At 39.4% G+C, this 18979-nt stretch overlaps 1 protein-coding gene across 2 annotated transcripts; it reads left to right on the top strand.

The window, feature by feature from the left end:
- The first annotated feature begins 266 nt into the window (after positions 1 to 266).
- On the top strand, positions 267 to 18384 carry brwd3 (bromodomain and WD repeat domain containing 3). Of its 2 annotated transcripts, none has more exons than XM_026210716.1 (40): positions 267 to 567; positions 701 to 759; positions 850 to 879; positions 1019 to 1078; positions 1993 to 2143; positions 2301 to 2399; positions 2600 to 2760; positions 2949 to 3170; positions 5037 to 5137; positions 5233 to 5303; positions 5400 to 5500; positions 5721 to 5761; positions 5871 to 5975; positions 6096 to 6249; positions 6385 to 6519; positions 6998 to 7126; positions 7203 to 7428; positions 8090 to 8224; positions 8452 to 8632; positions 8861 to 8951; positions 9040 to 9210; positions 9300 to 9376; positions 9689 to 9893; positions 9983 to 10081; positions 10192 to 10299; positions 10436 to 10560; positions 10751 to 10833; positions 10993 to 11104; positions 11203 to 11264; positions 11345 to 11500; positions 13705 to 13825; positions 13942 to 14067; positions 14168 to 14243; positions 14592 to 14642; positions 14728 to 14871; positions 15005 to 15157; positions 15646 to 15794; positions 15890 to 15966; positions 16130 to 16276; positions 16776 to 17476. In XM_026210716.1, exons 1-40 carry the CDS (start codon positions 534 to 536, stop codon positions 17474 to 17476), a joined length of 5229 nt encoding a protein of 1742 aa, XP_026066501.1. In that variant the 5' UTR covers positions 267 to 533. The 2 variants fall into 2 exon arrangements, with proteins under 2 accessions (XP_026066501.1, XP_026066500.1); XM_026210715.1 differs by having other exon boundaries at positions 268 to 567; positions 9297 to 9376; positions 16776 to 18384.
- Positions 18385 to 18979: the final 595 nt, after the last annotated feature.

The raw sequence follows: 18979 nt of genomic DNA, 5'->3' as shown, positions 1-18979 counted from the left end.
GATATTTGCCAATCCCCCCAAAAAATATTTCTGTATGCTTCCATTCTGTTAAAGAACTAAAATGTATGATGGTTTTATTTTAACATTTATTCGATATAAGCGTCTTATAAAATTGTATTACGTAATATTTATGAAACCATGCCTTACATAATACATATGTATATGGCACAGTATTTGTAGTATGGAACAATTCATTGTGAAGATCTTGTGTTTGTTCCAAACAAGTCATTTTTTATTGCAATACAACAGCAGCTCTGCTTTTGGTTTCAATAAATCACCCAACTGTACGCCATGCAAAATGTCCGCCGTGGAAATGGTGAGCTCACCTGTGCGCGCTCTCAGTGCGCCTCTGGTGGAAGCGCGCGGTACTGCGAGGCACCGGCGCACTGCAGCCGCGCGGGGGCGCGCAAACAAAGCAGCACGAGCGGCGGCTGCAGCCTGCAGGCCGAGACGCTGAGAGCAAATACAGCGCAGGCCGCTCTTAGCAAGCGGAGACCTCTCCACGAACCTCCACCCACGGCCTGGACCGGGCCATGGCGGCGGAACCGTGCTCGCAGATTGAAGCCGGTGGGCGGCACTCGTTTCTTGCGCGTCTTTATCGCTAAGAAGACTTTTAGCACTGTTTTAGCATTAGCTTTCGATGCTAAGCTAGGCTAAGCTAAAGCTAACGATTGCTGTTGTTGTGTTTCTCTCTCTGCAGAACTTTATTACCTGATCGCCAGATTCCTGCAGTCTGGACCATGTAAGAAATCCGCTCAGGTGAGGCCGATAGTGGCGTGTGAGTGTCGGTGTGTAACTTAGCAGCAAGTGTGTGTTACGGTGTGTGTAACCCCTTGTGTGTTTCTGCAGATGCTGCTGCAGGAGCTGCACGAATACGATGTGAGTTTCAGCCCTTTCCTCCCACTTAACACCGTTTTTCTCTATAACATCCCAACATCTGCATATATTCCTCATGTCAAGGCGGCTGCGTGTCTAAATCCTGCGTGTGGTGTGTTTTTCCCCGCCGTGTGTGTTGTAGATCATCCCGAAGCGCTGGAGCTGGGAAGGAAAGCAGTTTAAGCGAAGCTTTGAAGACTGGGTGAGATTAAATAAACTCTATCGCACACACACGCATGTGAGTTTCAGAACCAAACTCTCACAGGTGTTGGCTCACTTACATTACATGCGTGTAAAACTGAAAAAGCGCTGAATTGAGGAAGCTGTGCTGGCGGTAGGAATACCGTTTATAACACAAAGATTGGTTTTGGTGTGGAAAAGTTTTAATTTCGGGAATCTAAATTAAAATATTTGTTTTGAAATGAAAGCTTTGAGCGTGCCGGCCAGAGGCGTTACGGCAGTGCAAATAGATCAAGAGGGGATTGGTAGGTTGCTGCGTCACTTAAAGGCGGCAGCCAATCAAACCTCAGTTGCTACTTAAAGAGCCTAGGAAGATGGGTGGAGCAGGCTTCTGATTGGCTGACATGTGTAGAGTGAAAGGGTGGTCTTTCAGGAACGAGCGTAAATAAATAAGGATTATTTTGGTGAAATAAGGCCAAATTCACGCTAGTTTGAAGACTAATAATATTATGTAACATTGTTGTTGCAACAGTTATTTCTATATACACTTGCGTCCCCTCTTCTTTTTATATTCTGTTTTCTTTTTATTTATCATTTAAAAAAAACCTTCAAACGCTATCGTCCCCTATTCATTTTCTATTCTATCTACTTGTTTTCTTTTTATTTATTGTAAAAAAAAAAAAAAAAAAAAACCACCTTGCTACATGTACTGCCTTAGGCTAACTGAGACTCGTCACAACACTAAAGTATCATTGTTCTTTTATTGGTTTTGATTGCTTTTGTTGTCCATATTTGCAAGTTGCTTTGGATAAAAGCGTTTGCTTAAATGACTGAATGTTTTTTGTTTTGTTTTGCTTTTTTTTAAAATCATGATGCAATTCAGCTTTGCTGTGCCTTTTATAGTTTATTTATCAAAAACCTCCATGTATGTTTTAGGTCTTGTTAAATCAGCACATACCTGCGGATTACCTGTTGCGCGTGTGTGAGCAGATTTCCCCATTGATAGATAAACACATTCCTCCTAGTGTTCCTGGAGTCCACAGTTTACTGGGCAGCGGGCGACAGTCATTACTACGGACAGCACAAAGTGAGATGCACACAATCACTATAGCACTACAGCAGCAAACAATGAGAAGCAACAAAGATGAGAAAATAGCGCACATGATCACACAAACACTTTCCCTCACATTCATTTTCTCCCTTTAACACAGATAAATATTTGACAAATAGTTGTTCTCTCTCAGGTTCTTCTCATACAGTATGGAGTGGTTCTGCAGTAGTTGCTTTGCACAGGGGACGGCCCCCAGAACCACCTCTCAACTGTGCCAAACCACCAAATATAGGTGAGTTCGGTTCTCCAAAATGCTGTGTTGTGTTCTGGCACTGCTGTTTTGGGGTTAAGTTTCTGGAGTCACTGGTGGGTTTGTGAACATAGAGCATGTCCCCGCTTTCCAAATGAAAGTCCAAATAGTGTAGTCCAACTATCATTTCTTATATTTTGTGGTGGAAGTTGATTGTAATCTCTCTAAATCTCACTGCTCAGTGTCAATCATGGGTGCTCGCCAAAAAACAGGAGTGGCTCGATTTGGCCATGTCGTCCCCTCCTGTACCTATCAACACATGAAGATGCATCGAAGGATTCTGGGCCATCTCTCATCAGTGTACTGTGTGGCATTTGACCGCACTGGGCAGCGCATTTTTACGGTAAATGCATCTGATCAGAATATGGCATATGGCCTTGATTTTGTCATAAATAGTGTGTTGAGTAATATTGTTAATGTTGAAAAATAATTGAAAAAGAATATAGCAACCCAGGAAACACTGTTTTGTGTCTTGTTATCAGTAGTTTTATGTGCGCTTGTAATCAAGGTTTACATGCGTTTCTGCGTCAGGGTTCTGATGACTGTCTAGTGAAGATCTGGGCGACGGATGATGGCCGTCTCCTAGCCACTCTGCGTGGACATGCAGCAGAGATTTCAGACATGACTGTGAATTTCGAGAACACGCTCCTTGCTTCCGCCAGCTGTGACAAGGTCATCCGCGTGTGGTGCCTGCGTACCTGTGCACCTGTGGCAGTGTTGCAGGGGCACACAGCCTCTATCACCTCCGTACAGGTATGTGAGCACATTTTCTTTATGAAGTCTCTGTGTGAGTGAAGCATGGTACTACGTTCTTTTACACATGAGCAGCTCACGATCTGGGACCTCATTTATAAAAATCTCCTTAGATTTCATCCTAAAATTGTTGGTGCGCACAAAAGCTAGATTAAGTATACTGCCCAGCACTACATTTTGATTACAATGCCTAGTTTTAATATGGGTTACCTCATCTGTATATCATTAACATGCATATTCCCATCCACGTGATACTGTTTAACACTGTCAAAGGTTAAAATATGGGATATGGACTATAAATGCTAAAATAAAATGTAGGGGTTCTTATACATAAATTTAGGGGTATTTTTTTTAATAATGTTTTGGAAGTGCCTTCATACGACATCAACCTCGTTACAGCTGCAGTTTTGTAGATAGCTATTATAATTGGACATCTTCAAATAGGACAATGGACCGTTTGATTCACTGAATCCAGCATTGATCATACTAATGTTCTTGCTAAATATATTTATATTTTCTAATAAAATTAGATCTATTTAATTCTAAATTCATATTATTTTTAACTTGTGCATATGGACTGAAAGTAATTTCAGTGCTTATCTCTCTTAATGAGAGTAAATGTGTATACCGAAATGAAAATAGATGTTAAAATCCTTGTTTACTTAATTACTTTTCTCACTCCAGGAAAAAGTGCACACACACAGTCAAGAGCATCCTTACGGTGCACCCATTTACGCTTTTAAGTTTATTTTTGTTTATACATAAAGCCCCTTTAGAGGAAATGCTGCTCCACACAAGCTTTTATTCTGCATTTATTCTGAACTTGGGTCACTTGCATTTGGGAGCCAACCATTGGGGTGGGATGGGGGGTCTTTGTAAAAGTGTAGTGCGCATTTTACTTTCACTTTCAAATTAGCAGCAATTTGGAGTCAATTGCATGAATTCAATTCAAGCAGCAACAAAATACAACGTAAATCATAATACTTTTATTGAAGGTGCACTAAGCTATTATTGTCCAATTATGTTGATTATTTGAAAGCAGCAAACAAACACGCCCATACCCCTTCTTTTTTAATGTTTTGTCTCCTTACATTTTCCTCTTCTTTTTTCCTCTCTCTATCTATAGGCAATCTACTAATATCTTTCCTGTGTACTCAAATTGCGGCTCTCTCCTCTCTATCACAAGACACGCCCCCTTACTGCTGATTGGCTACAAGTGTGTTTTGGGACTCGGTCCGACACTGGTTAAAAGCATTTTTCAAAAATCGTTTAGTGCACCTTTAACCTTTATTAACAAAACGAATAAGAAAGATTTTTATTATTATTAAAAAAAAAATCTAAACGACTGTGGGGGGCGGGGCCTCGGTGGGTAAGTGACATAGCCGGTGATGAGGCTTCACACAGGTACAATTGTCAACACTGTATATCACAGCAAGCCTTTCATATTTAACAAAAGAGAAACTTTAGGGCACTTGCGTTTTCCCAAATAAAAACAAATGCTAAATGGTTTAAAAACGAAGAAATTAAGATGGCCATAAATAGTAGTATTGTATGTTTGAAGCTGTACTGTAAAATAAAATGATTATATCTAATTTTCTTCTCTTTGTTGTAATTCACTGTAAATATATTTATTAATATATTAGTATTTTTTGTTGATACAATCACAAAAATGTACAAACCGTACACACAAGCATAGCAAACTTGTTTATTATTATTATTATCATTATTATTTAATCACTTTATGTAGAAATCACTATTTATTTATTTTTGTAAGGAAAATCACAGATTTTTCACCAAACATTCAGCAGGTTGTTTTAATTCGGATGATTTTGTTTGTTTAAGGGGTTTTTCTCTCTATCTCTGCAGTTTTCTCCTTCAGCATTAGGTTCCTCTCGGCATCTGGCCACCACTGGCGCTGACGGGATGGTGTGTTTCTGGCAGTGGAACTCACTCAGTATGAAGTTTAAGTAAGTGTCATTTGTCCATTTTTTGTCCATTTGTTATTAATTCAGTATTTTTACATTGAGTAGATTTGCAACGAGTCGTGTGTTTGTGTTTGCAGTGATCGGCCTGTGAAGTTTATGGAACGTTCTCGTCCAGGAGTTCAGATATCCTGCAGTTCCTTCAGCTCTGGTGTGTTTACCTTCACTCACACTTTAACAACACATGTTTATTTATTATAGTATCATGATCAGACTGTAATTATAATATTGTGTTCTTTGATTCCAGGGGGATTGTTTCTGGCCACGGGAGGGACAGATCACATGATCAGAGTTTACTACCTCGGCACAGAGATGCCTGTAAAGTTTTCTGACCTGGACTCCCACACGGTAAGAGTGAGAAACATAGAGTAAAAAAGTCAGTAGGCAAACAAGAAGTCAAGAGAGATGGAGTATTACAAAAGATAATTAATGGCCAGAAAAAGCAGAACTTGTATTGTAGACTGGAAAATGAGGAGCATGTTAAAAATCTGAATCTTATGACTATATATTGGGCTGTTTTAGAAGTATAAGTAATTTCAATGAAGCACAACAATATTTTTGTTTACAGGATAAAGTTGTAGCTATTCAGTTCTGCAATAATACAGACAGGTGAGTTGATTTTCAGCGTTCAATATGTGCTTCATTTTGTGTTTGTTCTTTGGGATGTACCTTGTCCTTCCAAAAGTGTGTGTTTTGAACTCTGTGCCTCTGTATCCAGTCTCAGGTTTGTGAGTGGTAGTCGGGATGGTACGGCTCGGATTTGGCATTACCAACAGCAGGAATGGAAGAGTACCGTGCTGGACATGACCACCAGATTACCAGGGTCAGCGTGTGTGCATACCTGTTAATTGTGGGAGCAGGCAGCTTTCTCAAGTGCAGCTGGAAATGAATCTAATTACGATGTTTTGTCCTTCTATGTGTATATTTTACATTGTGTTCACAGGAGTGCTGTGATATCAGGCGATGACAAATCGACCAAGTTGGTGGTGACCATGGTCGCGTGGGATCGTTACGATCGCTCCATCATCACAGCTGTTTCAAACTGCCTCCTCAAAGTCTGGAACTCAGCAAATGGCCAATTACTACATGTGCTGTCGGTATGTGTGCATACATGTGAGGCAGACTTCAGTCTGTTCCTTCGGGTTCCTGTTTTGTAATTCTAAAGAGGCGCTTCCTATGTTTTATTGCCCATTATGTATTGATAATTTATGCAAATGCTTGTCTGTTCATAGGGTCATGATGATGAGGTGTTTGTTTTGGAAGCACACCCGTTTGACTCACGAATCTTGTTATCAGCTGGTCATGATGGTAACATCTACATCTGGGACCTCAGTAAAGGCCTCAAGATCAGAAACTTCTTCAATATGGTGAGATGACGTTACGCATCTTCCATTTCATTTCTAAAAAGTTCACCAATTTTAAAAGTAGTTGACAGCACAGATAAGAAACATATACACTACTCTATAAAATTTGGGGTAACAAGTGGAGAAGAAATTAATACTTGAGCAAGGATGTATTAAATTGATCAAAAGTGACACAAGATTGATGGTGTTCCAAAAAATGCTGTTTTTAAACTTTCTGTTATTAAAGAATCTTAAAAATGTCAGTTTTCATGAGAAAATCTAAACAGTTTTCAACTGAAACAAGAGAATCATTTGACACTGAAGAGTAAAGGAATAAATTGCATGTTAATTTAAATTAAAATAATATTTGACATCCCATCAAATAAATGCAGCCTTGGAGCGTATAAAAGACCTCTTTCGAATTGAACGGTAGTGTTTAGATGTTGATAGAAATACTGCTCATCACAGAAATCTAACTATTTTCTCTATTTTTCTGTGTTAGATCGAAGGCCAGGGTCATGGTGCTGTGTTTGACTGTAAATTTTCTGTGGATGGGCAGCACTTTGCCTGCACTGACTCTCATGGTCATCTGCTCATCTTCGGATTTGGGTGCAGTCAGCCTTACGAAAAGGTACGTTTATGTCCCAGAGATTTTTGTGCAGTTGATTTGAAACCACTCACAGTCCAACGCTTCCCTCTGCTTTTAGATTCCAGACCAAATGTTCTTCCATACGGATTTCCGGCCGCTGATCCGGGACTCCAATAACTTTGTTCTAGATGAGCAGACGCAGCAGGCACCCCATCTTATGCCTCCACCTTTTCTGGTGGACGTAGATGGGAACCCCCACCCTCCTCGTTCCCAGCGCCTGGTGCCAGGCAGAGAAAACTGCAAAGAGGAGCAGCTTGTGCCACAGCTCGGCTACATGGCTAACGGTAAATTTATTTAAGTTTAAATGGTGAATAACAAGTGTCTCAAAGCTTTACTGCATGATTAACATACATTAATAGTAAACGGTATTATTATATAGATTGCCTGTTTTATTTATAATGATTTTACACAACTAATTATAGTCAAATTAATAAATCATTTCTGTAGTAGAATTGTTCTAAATGTTCTGCTTTCAGTCTGTAGCTACGGTGTAATACAAATTTCAGTCTATACTAATTAAATGTCGTTATCAATGTCAATGGTAGTGTGTAAACACATTTTTACTTGATTTAAAAAAAGTAAAATTTAGGAAAACAAAAAAAATATATATTTTTTTTAAATAAAAATGATGACATGTAGACTTCAACTCAAAACACTTATATCTGTCCTTCTGGTACATTTGGTTTTGACTAGCAACAGCACTAGAAATGTTACTTGTCATTTGTCTTTCTACTATTTATTTCCTGTTGAATACTATGAATGTGCCAACCTCAGTAGTGTCCTGCACACATTGCATGGCTAATGTTAATCATATTACCATAAATGAAAAGCTTCCTGTGCTAATAGTCATGTTGAATGTAGTCGTCCTTTTATTAGAGAACTAGTTTAGGCTTTATTTTAAATTAGTTTAAGTAAATTGTTGTTTTCTTTTTTTTCTTCTTTTAGGTGATGGTGAAGTGGTTGAGCAGGTGATTGGCCAGCAGACTGCAGACGAGTCTCAGGAAGAAAGCCCATTGGATGACCTGATTAGGCAGCTCCAGCACCAGCAAGATGAGCAGCTCAACTCAGGAAATCCTACAGGTGAGAACAACCCACAGTTAACCTTTTAAAATGTTTTCTAGAAATTTCAATGCATTGTTTTCTTATGGTACAATTATTACACAATGAAAGGGCAGAATGTATTATCTATTTTTTAAAGTTATTACATGAAAATTATTTTGCATTTAAGACATTAGTTGGCTTAAAGGTCACTTATATAAAAGCTGACCATTTAGAGGTTGTGACATTTTAGAGCTGTTGATCCGTAGGTGCTGAGGTGGCAGGTGGTCCTCTGTCACCCCCTAACGTTGGGCTGCGACGTAGCGGACAAGTTGAGGGTGTACGGCAGATGCACAATAATGCCCCCCGCAGTCAGATTGCCACCGAGAGAGACCTGCTGGCGTGGAGCCGCCGCGTGGTGGTTAATGAAGTCCAGCCTGGCATATTCAGGTACAACTATGACAATTTAGACCCTTTCAAATCAAACAGAAGTAACAACTGCTAAAGCAACATTGCTACAAAAAAAAAGAACAGAAATGTATTTATTTTAATTTTATTTAAGCTTCTGTATTTAAAAAAAAAATATATAAGACCAATGGTGAGCATGATGGCAATTTTAACACAGCGTTATAACACCCAACACTTCCTCCTCGTTGTGATGTGTTTGTGCACATTTAGAGTGATGGAAGACAGTAGGCGTGCTAAAGGAGAGTTAGAAAGGTCTTTCTACAACATTGAGAAGAAAAAGAAATCTGCACCTGCACCAGGAGTGAGTTTTATACACATGAAGATGTATTAAGTCAGTGCCGAAATACAGGATAAGCCTAAACCTAATTTTTCTTCCTCTTTATCCGTAGAGTGAGCCGGTGGGAGAGAGTGGTCGCGTGTTACGGAGGCCTCAGCGCAGACCTCAGCAAAGGAGACACACGTATCAGACTCGCTCGACTCAAGAAAGAAGACGCAGCACAAGTGTGCTCTCATACAACCACAACGAGGAAAGTGTGGCAGAGTCCGACAGTGAAGTGGAGGTAAGAAAGCACTGAATTATTTTAGTGAATAAATATTTGCTAGTTTAATTCAATATAAAATAATATATCTGAATGTGTGCCCCCAGCAGCAGGAGGAGGAGCAGAATGAAAACAGTGATGTGTCCTCTGATGGTGAAGCTCAGTGGGAGAATGACAGTAGCTCCAGGTTCAAACTCATCATAAAAGAACATCAATAATGCAGATGAAGCATTCGGATTTTGGTCTAGAACTAGCTTGAAGTAGTTTAAATGAAGCTTTAATTCTTTTGCAGCTTTTAGTCTTGACTCTATAGAATTATTTGTAGGAACCAATTTTATTTAGACCAGTATTAGAGATTGAATTATAGATAGTACTATTGTAATTATCTTTTATCAATCATTTCTATTTTTAGTTTTTAGTAGTCTTTCAGAATGTTGAGTGAAGTTTCAAGAATTCTTTTTTTTTTTTTTTTCATTTCCTGTTAATATATATTTTACAGTGACTCCTCTAGTGAGTATTCTGATTGGACGGCGGATGCAGGAATCAACCTCCAGCCTCCAAAGCGAACAAGTAGAAGGCTGCCGGCTCGTGTTGCTGTGAGCAGTAGCTCTGAGGACGAGGAGGGGACGGGGCAGGGGCTGGGAGAAGGAGAGGCTGAGAGAACCAGTAAACGCACTGCAAAGAAAAAGAAACCTAAACAGCGGGTTAGCATACATCTATCACTCATCCATCTATCCATCCATCCATCAATCCAAATTGTCTCTTCTATGCTAATGTGTGTGTGTGAATTTAGCCTGTGCCTGCTGGCGATTTAGAGGAATGGTTGCCCCCATCTTGGATCATGGAGACCATTCCAAGACGATCACCCTTTGTACCCCAAATGGGAGATGAGGTGAGTCCCTTTATTAAATGTAGGCACATGCTAAATGACCAGAAGTACATACATGGATTTTCATCGTGCACATATTCTGAAGCCATCTCTCTTTCTTTGTTCTTCTGTAGCTGATATATTTCCGTCAGGGTCATCAAGCATATGTCCGAGCCGTGTGTCGTGCCAAAGCCTACAGCATCAACCCTCAGAAACAGCCCTGGAACCGCCTGAACCTCAGGGTAAGGGCCTTATTTCCCATCTCATCACAATTCCCACTCGTTATTAGGCATAATTTAGTTTGCATCACAGTGGTTGGCCCATTTCGCATCCACACCAACAGGAACTTGAAAGTATGCTGTCTGTGTGTTCTCTTAGGATCAGGAGTCTGTAAAGGTAGTGGGTATTAAATATGAAGTCGGGCCGCCCACTCTGTGCTGCCTCAAACTGGCTCTCCTGGATCCCACCTCAGGGAAAATGACCAACGAATCCTTCAGCTTGAAGTGTGTACACTTATACTCTCAAAAACACACAAGCACATTGTCTTTTATTTGTATTTATTTATTATTGGTATTGGAATAGCATAATAAATTACGATTAATAAAAAAAAAATTGATAAATGCATTTTAAAAAAGTATAGTTTTTGACCATGAATATGAGTTTAATGATGGCTGTCTCTGTGTCTCTCTTTAGGTATCATGATATGCCTGACGTCATTGACTTTCTGGTGCTACAACAGTTTTATAATGAGGCCAAAGAACGCAACTGGCAGCCTGGTGTGTTTGTGCTTTAAAGAAACATGCTATAAAGTTTGCAGGATCAGTGGCTAATGATTATTGATCTATTAATGATGTGTTGGTAAAAACTAATATGTTTATTATGATCAGAAAATAGCGTACAAGTAGCAAATAACAGCTGTTAATATCTCTATTTAGGTCAGCATTTCAGGAGCATCATTGATGATGCTTGGTGGTTTGGTTCGGTGGAGTGTCAGGAGCCATTTCAGTCTGACTATCCAGACAGCCTATTTCAGTGCTACATTGTCAGGTATGTAGATTTGATCACTGCTCTACCAGAGTAGAGTTAAACCTTGGGCGTATTATTGCCGTAAAGCTTTATAATAATTAATGTATGATGCTTTGCAGATGGGATAATGGAGAGAGAGAGAAAATGAGTCCATGGGATATAGAGCCCATACCTGAAGAAGGTACTTACACACTTAAAGTCGCACACTAAATCAGCCAGTCACATTCTGGCATTTCTAATGGTGTGATTGACCATCTACAGCTCCACTTCCAGAGGAACATGGAGGCAGTGTCCCGGTCACAGAGGACGAGCTGCAGGCCCTGCTGTACACTCCTCAGGAGGGAGAGTGGGGACTGCACACACGAGATGACGAGTGCGAGAGAGTCATCACAGCCATAGATCAGCTGCTAACGCTCGGTATGACAAATGCACACAAACCACCTAGAACTATGTGCAGGATTTCTTTAAAATATTGAACTTTGTTGGTCTTCTATGTGTCAGTTGCTGATTAGCGTTGTCAAAATACCAGTACAATGAAATGTTCTGATTCTCAAGCCAATTTTAATACCATAGCAAAGCTAGATCACTGATCACCAGATCACTGAGCATTTATTAAAGATGTTAAATAATTATTAATGCATATAAGGAAAATATTTTATTAGCTGAGAAGCTTTTTTCAGGTAATCATTCACGTAGACAAAAGTCAGTAATTTGCAATAAAATGAACTAAACATGAACACCTTAATAATTGTATCGGTGTTGTCTTTAATGTCAAATACTTACATTTTAACCAATTACTTCGTTCAATCAAAATATTTCAAACTTGCCAAAGTTTAATACACTTTACAATTGTATCTAAATTATAGATTTAAAAACAGGTGCTAATTTTAAGACTGAAAATGTAGTTGTCGATTATTACTCTTGAAATTTTAATAATTATTATTAATGTTGATTTAATAGAATACATAACTTTGTTTTTGTGTTTTAGGAAAATGGCACATCATATATTCTGGCACTGGCTTCACCGACAAACATGTCGGCCCATGACGTTAGTCTAGTCTAGCTCAAGTTATGCAAAAACACCTGTTATGATCATTAAAGCTATGAAATTAATATTTAATTTACAGCGTATCTGCAGTGTAGTTTATTATGAGGGAAGTTGCGAGCACAAATAATTAAATCTGTGAGCGTGCACACTCAACAAAGAATCCAGTTTCCAGTGCTGACTAATCTGAATGCTTCTGATGTGTGTGAATCAAAATATAATTCTGTGAATAGACACTTAATTCATTTTCGCATTTTATTTTAATCGCGACAGCCACAACTGATTGTTTAATTTTGGAATTTGTGGGGCATTTTTGCTACAATGCCCCGTTAATATCTGACACTGTAGTGTGTATATAAGCAATATCACAGTCGTAGATGTGAGATATTGCTGTATACCACTAAACAGCACAAGTTTCTCTTGTGCAGAACTACTTCCTTCTGCCACAGATTTAAGGCCACGTCTACATCATTAATCTGGATAAATTTGAAAACAGCATTTTTGTTTTAAAACGCTCTCCATACACACTAGCGTTTTCAAGCGTTTTCCAAAAGTGTCTCATCCACACTGAAACATCAGAAAACTTAAAATTTGCTTTCTGTGCATACGTAAAGCCTCAAAAAAGCTCACTGCAGATTATACACATGGAACAGACATTAAACATTTTCATGCAGTTTTTCTGACAGGAAATTTTATACATTTTATTTATGAAAAGAACTAACCATTCACTTACATGTCCAGGACGCAAACACTCGTCTGTACGTCTGATCTGTAACGCAACTAAATTTGCTTTCATCTTTGCAGGAGTGTGATATGAAGAGTGTTCAAAGTAACATCTATAGCAATAGTGTGAAGGTGCATAGCACATAACGTGCACAATATACCAGTATAAACACTGATATCACATTTATCATAAACACTAATAAAGCGTCCGTTTTCACAGTCCACACTACAACGCGAAAACGCTGTTTTCCACTCTGGCGTTTTCAGTTTATCCACTCTGGAGAGCGTTTTTAAAAAGCTCTGTTTTCCTTGATAAAAACGCTGTCTCAGTGTGGACGGAAGGCCAAAACGGAGAGAAAAAGATGCGTTTTCAAATGAAAAAGTATTTGTGTGGACATGGCCTAAATCAAACAGTTTGACAGTTGATTAACTAAGCCCAAGCCTCTGTTACTTATTCAAAAACTTCACTGAGACCAAAGACGAACGTTAGGTTTACCCATAACAAATGATATCTCATGTCTCACCACTACATGGACATCAGAGCCAGCGGTAAATTCCAGAAGATCTGGCCGAGAAGTAGCACAAGTGGAGTGATATGATAACAAACTGTAAAACGGCTGTTCTGATATCACTCTAATAATATTGCACTCTTATCAGCCGATCAAATTCGAGGACCAGAAAGAATTGTTATATAAATTAATATTGATTTGATGCTTTAGTGATGCAATGCCTTACTGATTTAACCTTGCGCTATGGACAAATACATGCATTGTTTATCTGTGACTATTTTTACAATAATTCCTTGCTAAATTTTACTTTTGTGTTCTTTTATTTATTTTTTATTTTTTTACAGATGTGGCAAAGGCATTCTCCCGCCCTGTAGATTTGAGGGAATATCCACTGTACTGCACTGTTGTGTCCTATCTTACTGACCTTAGCACCATCAGAACAAGATTAGTTCACCGTTTCTACAGGTACACTCAATCCTTTAGCCTACTGACCACAGCATTATCAGACATCCGAATGAGTGCCCTCTAGGTCTTCACAAATACAAGTGCTGGAGTTCTCTCACGTGTCTCTGTATGTGTAGGCGGATCTCAGCACTAATGTGGGAGGTGCGTTACATTGAACACAACGCTCGAACATTTAACGAACCGCAGAGCCCTATCGTCAAAGCAGCCAAAACGGTCAGCAGCGTCCTGCTGCGTTTCATCAGGTTAGAGGAAAATGCAGTCACTTACACATTCACATCGGTTACGATCCCTCTGGTTCACCTGCTTAGCATTTTCACTGTTAATGTGCATGTGTGTCTGCAGGGATCAGACCTGTACTGATATCTTGGATCTCTACGAAAAGATGAAGAGCGAATTCAGCAGCGAGGAAGAGGAAGAGGTAAGTGTATTGTGTGTGTGTGTGTGTGTGTGTGTGTGTACAGAGCAAGTATTGTCTCTGTTGACCCAAAACCATTGTGACAAAATTTTTTACCCAGCTACAGCCTGCTGTATATAATTTAGTTTTAAGCCAGGGGTGTCCAAACTGGTCCTTGGTTGGCCACTTTCCTGCAGACTTCAGCTCCAACCCTAATTAAACCTAACTGATCAACTAATCAAGGTATTCAGTCTCACTGGAAACTTCTTGACCACTGTGTTGGAGCTAAACTCTGCAGAACGTTGGCCCTCCAGGATTGGACACCCCTACATTAAGCACAGGAACTCTTCATTGTCTCTTTTTGCTCTGTAGGAGACTGTGGATGTGGACTCGGACACTCCTGGCACCTCCACTGGTCAGAGGGTGAGACAATTCAGCTTGTAATCGATTTTCTGTGTAGTGTTACAATACCAGGTATGTTTTCTCTAACATCTTCCACCATTTTCAGAGGTCCAATAATGTGCCTCAGAAGCGTGGAGTGGTCCTGGATATCAGCGCGTGGCACGGACAGTGCAAAGAGCTTCTGAGGAGAATGATGGCAAGCTCTGATTCCGAGCCCTTTCGCCAGCCTGTCGACCTCTTCACCTACCCGGTACCTCATTCTTCCCTCTATTTCTTCAGTTTCGTCATTTTCTATTCACTCCCTTTAACATTATTCCTTTCACTTACAGTTTTCCATGTTGGAAATCATTCCGACCTAATTTCTCGTTCTGTCTATGTGTCAGGATTATCGTGATATTATAGACACTCCTATGGATTTAGGCACAGTCTCTGAAACCCTGATGGGTGGGAACTACGAGAATCCCATGGAGTTTGCCAAAGATGTGCGGCTTATCTTCAGTAATTCAAAGGCTTACACGCCCAACAAGAAGTCACGAGTAAGATCAGAACCCACTTTTCTAGCTTTTCATGTTGATATTAATTACTAAGGTATATTCATTTTCAGCATTTTTTAAAGAAATACTTTTATTTAGAAAAGATGCATTAAATTGATCAAAAGTGACAGAATTGGTTAAAAAAATTGTTTTATTTATCCCTTTTCCACAAAAACATTACATGCCATCAGAGGAATAAATTACATTTCAAGAAAAAAATTACGTTCTAACAACATTAAACATTCTTAGTTTTACTATACTTTTTAATCGTATAATTGCAAATTAATACGATTACTGTCCCCAAAATTTTAAACCGTAATGTATATGGTTGTTAGACATGTTTTTTTCTAATGCTGTTTGTTAACTGTACTTTGGTTTAACTAAAACTATATATTTCTTTTATTTTTTTTTTTTTTTTTTTTTTCTGCCTTTATGGTAAAATAGTCAGAGTAGGTTGATTCCCAGTATGACTCTGATATTTTGTTGTTTAGATCTTCAGTATGACTCTGAGTCTCTCAGCGTTCTTTGAGAATCAGATCATTCCCATAATCTCAGACTACAAATCTGCAGTTCAGAATCAACGTAGGAGTCAACAGAGACTTAGTTGCAGCAAGAAATTACAGAGCTCCTGTCCCAACAGGTAAAACATGTACATCCACTGTCAAATCCATGGTACAGAGTGCACATCAATCTTTCATGTCTCTTAGCCCTTTTTTAAACCTGTCTCTTCTGCAGCCCCAAAGGGAAACAGAAATCAGGAAAGAAAACTTCCCAGGTGTCTGCAAAAGTCCGCTCACGCAAATCCTCTCAAGGTGTGTATGCAAGTTCGAGATATCATAATTACCAGTAAAATAAATAAAAAAAATCCAAATTGGGGTTGTCTAAAGTCAGCCACTGGAATATAATTGAAATGATCATAATAATGGTGAATTTAGCTTATATGAATTCTAAATAAAGGTTCACTTCTTTCACCAGATTTGAATGTTGCACAAGTTGATGAAGACAGTCAGGCATCCTCTTCATCCTCATCCTCTTCCTCCTCCTCTTCCTTGTCCTCTTCATCAGAGCAGGCAGGAGCCAACAGAGTTACACGCAGCCGTGTTGCACCAAAAAAATTCTCAGGTACACATTCATACACAAGCAAACATACACTACTTTTCAAAAGCATGGGTTCAGTAAAATGCAATTATTTTATTCAGCAAGGACGTTTTCATGGATTTCTGTTTTAAAGCAGTCAGAAAAAAGTATCACTGTATCACACACCAAAAATATTAAGCAGCAAAAACGATAAGAAGAAATGTTTCTTTAGCAGCAAATAGGCATATTAGAATGATTTCTGAATGATTATGTGACACTGAAGACTGGAGTAATGATACTGAAACACACTTTTGCCATCGAAGGAATAAATTATATTTTTAAATATAAAAGTTGTAATAATTTCAAAGTGTTGCTGTTTTTACTGTATTTTTGATCAAATAAATGCAGCCTTGATGAGAGTTATTTTAAAAGCCTAAGAAAATCTTACTGACCACAAGCTTTTGAATTGTACTGTATATTCCAAAGAATTTGCTTTACCTCCAAGTTGATCATGAAATTGTGTCCTCTGTACTTCTATATATAGGTGGCCATGGGTTACTGCCCAATGGAGGTCGAAGCTCACGTCGGAGAGGGGCCGTGTTACCTGAAGAGGGAGAGGTCTCTGAATGTGAGAGCACCAGCTCATCGTCATCCTCAACATCTGCATCATCATCCTCTTCCGGAACCTCATCGTCTTCGTCCGAGAGTGACGACAGCGGGGCTGAGGTGGGCAGCTTTGCCGATGGCGGTGATCATGACTACAGCAAAGCACCCCAACACAAAGACAAAGGAAAAGCGGCAGTGGCAGCGGTGTCCGTTGATAACACAAAGAGAAAGCGCAAAGAAGAAGTGCAAACAACTCCTGTGAAACGAGCACGGCTAGCAAATGAAAGAGATGAGGAACCTGAGGAGGAACCTGAGGAGGAACCTGAGGAGGAACCTGAGGAGGAAGAGGAGGAACCCGAGGAGGAGATTGATGAGGAAGAGGAGGAGTCGGAGGAGGAGGAAGATGATGTAATTTCATCATCAACAAAAACTGGAAGTCAGAGGTCAAATCAAAGGACTCCAAAGTCAGGGCGGGTTAACACTCGTAACCAGGGTCGAAGGACCGTTCTGTACAACGATGACTCTGAGGACGAGGTGCCGACGACAGACCCGCTGAATCTAGGAATGTCACGTTCTGGAAGGGTCCGTCGCATGACTGAACGTGCAAGGGTCAGCCATCTTATGGGCTGGACACATTGACATTTTGTGATCTTTACACACAGACTCACTACAGCGATACTGCAGGGATTTTGTTTTTAGGACTTGTGTTTTTGAGATTTGTTTGTTTTTGTTTTTTACTGTTGTTGTCATCTCAGAAACTTGATGTTCATGACTCTTCCTGGACTGTGGTGCTCTCAAACTACCACACTATCAACTAATCGGCCAACTCTGCCTTATTCTGGTCCAGAGCGGTAAAGAGTCAACTTTTTGTGTTCATCCTCCCATTTGACTTTGATTCTTTTGGTTTCTGGCTTGTTTCCCTCCGAGGAATCTGTTCTGTCAGAAAGATGGTGCTGCTTTCTTCTCACGTTTTCCATCTCGCATTCTTTGCGTACCCTTTTTTACACAGGGGGTCATTGAGAACACTTAAGTTTACCATGTGATTCAACTGACTTGACTTTACTATTCAATCAGGTTATGCATTTACCTCTGTTCAAGAATTTAATCAATTTTGGTGCAGGTGCAACCTCTGAGATGCATTAACTACTTCCAGATCACTCATGGTAATCCTCATCCATTTGAGCACAGACACGAGGAGGATTATGGGAAATGTAGGAGAAAATGCACTTCTCCCTTCTCTTGTTCAAATATACAAAAACACTTCAGACTGTTTTTACAGGATATATTTATATTTTTCCACTCTTGTATGATACACTTTGATTCATTCTTATCTTGCAGTAAGGAGAACATTAGTATTGATAATGTTTGCACATTTTATGTCAAGTATATGTGGCAGCTGATTGGTGGATGTGAGGTGATGTCTGAATCCTGGACTCTGACTGCTTCAGACATAATGTAAATTGAAGCTATCTGAAGAGCAACAGACTGTTTGTTTTCTCCCCTTTTTTTTTTTTTTTTTTACTTTTTAAAATGTTTTTCCCCCCCTCTCTCTCGCTCTTTTTTTTTTTTTTTTCTCTCTCTCTCCCTCTCACTCTTGCGCTCTCTCTCTCTCTCTCTCTCTCTCTCTCTCTCTCTCTCTCTCTCTCTCTCTCTCTCTGCCATTATCATGAAAGACAAAAAAGGCTGTTATGTTTTAAACAAGGAAGATGAAAAGAAAGCTTCTCTGAAAATCATCTTATGTGATCATGTAATCAATGGTAATGTTTCACTGGTGTATTTTCAGGATGACGAAGACTAAGCAATATAAATTGAAGAGCTCATGAGTTGAATCGGAGTTTGGTTTAGTGGTGAATTTTTTTTAAACATTGATACATCTCTCTCTTCTCTTATCTTCTGCTGTTTATCCCTCTTTTTCACTTTAGTTTTTCTCTGTTGCACTATTTTGGAAAGTTGGAAAGCACCCTCTCCATCCAACCCCTAAACTGCTTGTCCTCACCGGTTTAAAAGATGTTTCCCAGCCAATCAAGATGCAGCATTAACCTCCTCCGCTTCTGGGAGGTTCTGTTTGTTTAGAAAGGAGTTGACTAGATGAGTTAATTTTGTCTATTTATTTCCTTTCCATTCCTCACTACTATTTTTTTT

The sequence above is a fragment of the Carassius auratus genome, chromosome 30 (assembly GCF_003368295.1).
Source record: "Carassius auratus strain Wakin chromosome 30, ASM336829v1, whole genome shotgun sequence".
Taxonomy (NCBI): domain Eukaryota; kingdom Metazoa; phylum Chordata; class Actinopteri; order Cypriniformes; family Cyprinidae; genus Carassius; species Carassius auratus.
This window is presented reverse-complemented; position numbering and strand designations above follow the sequence as displayed.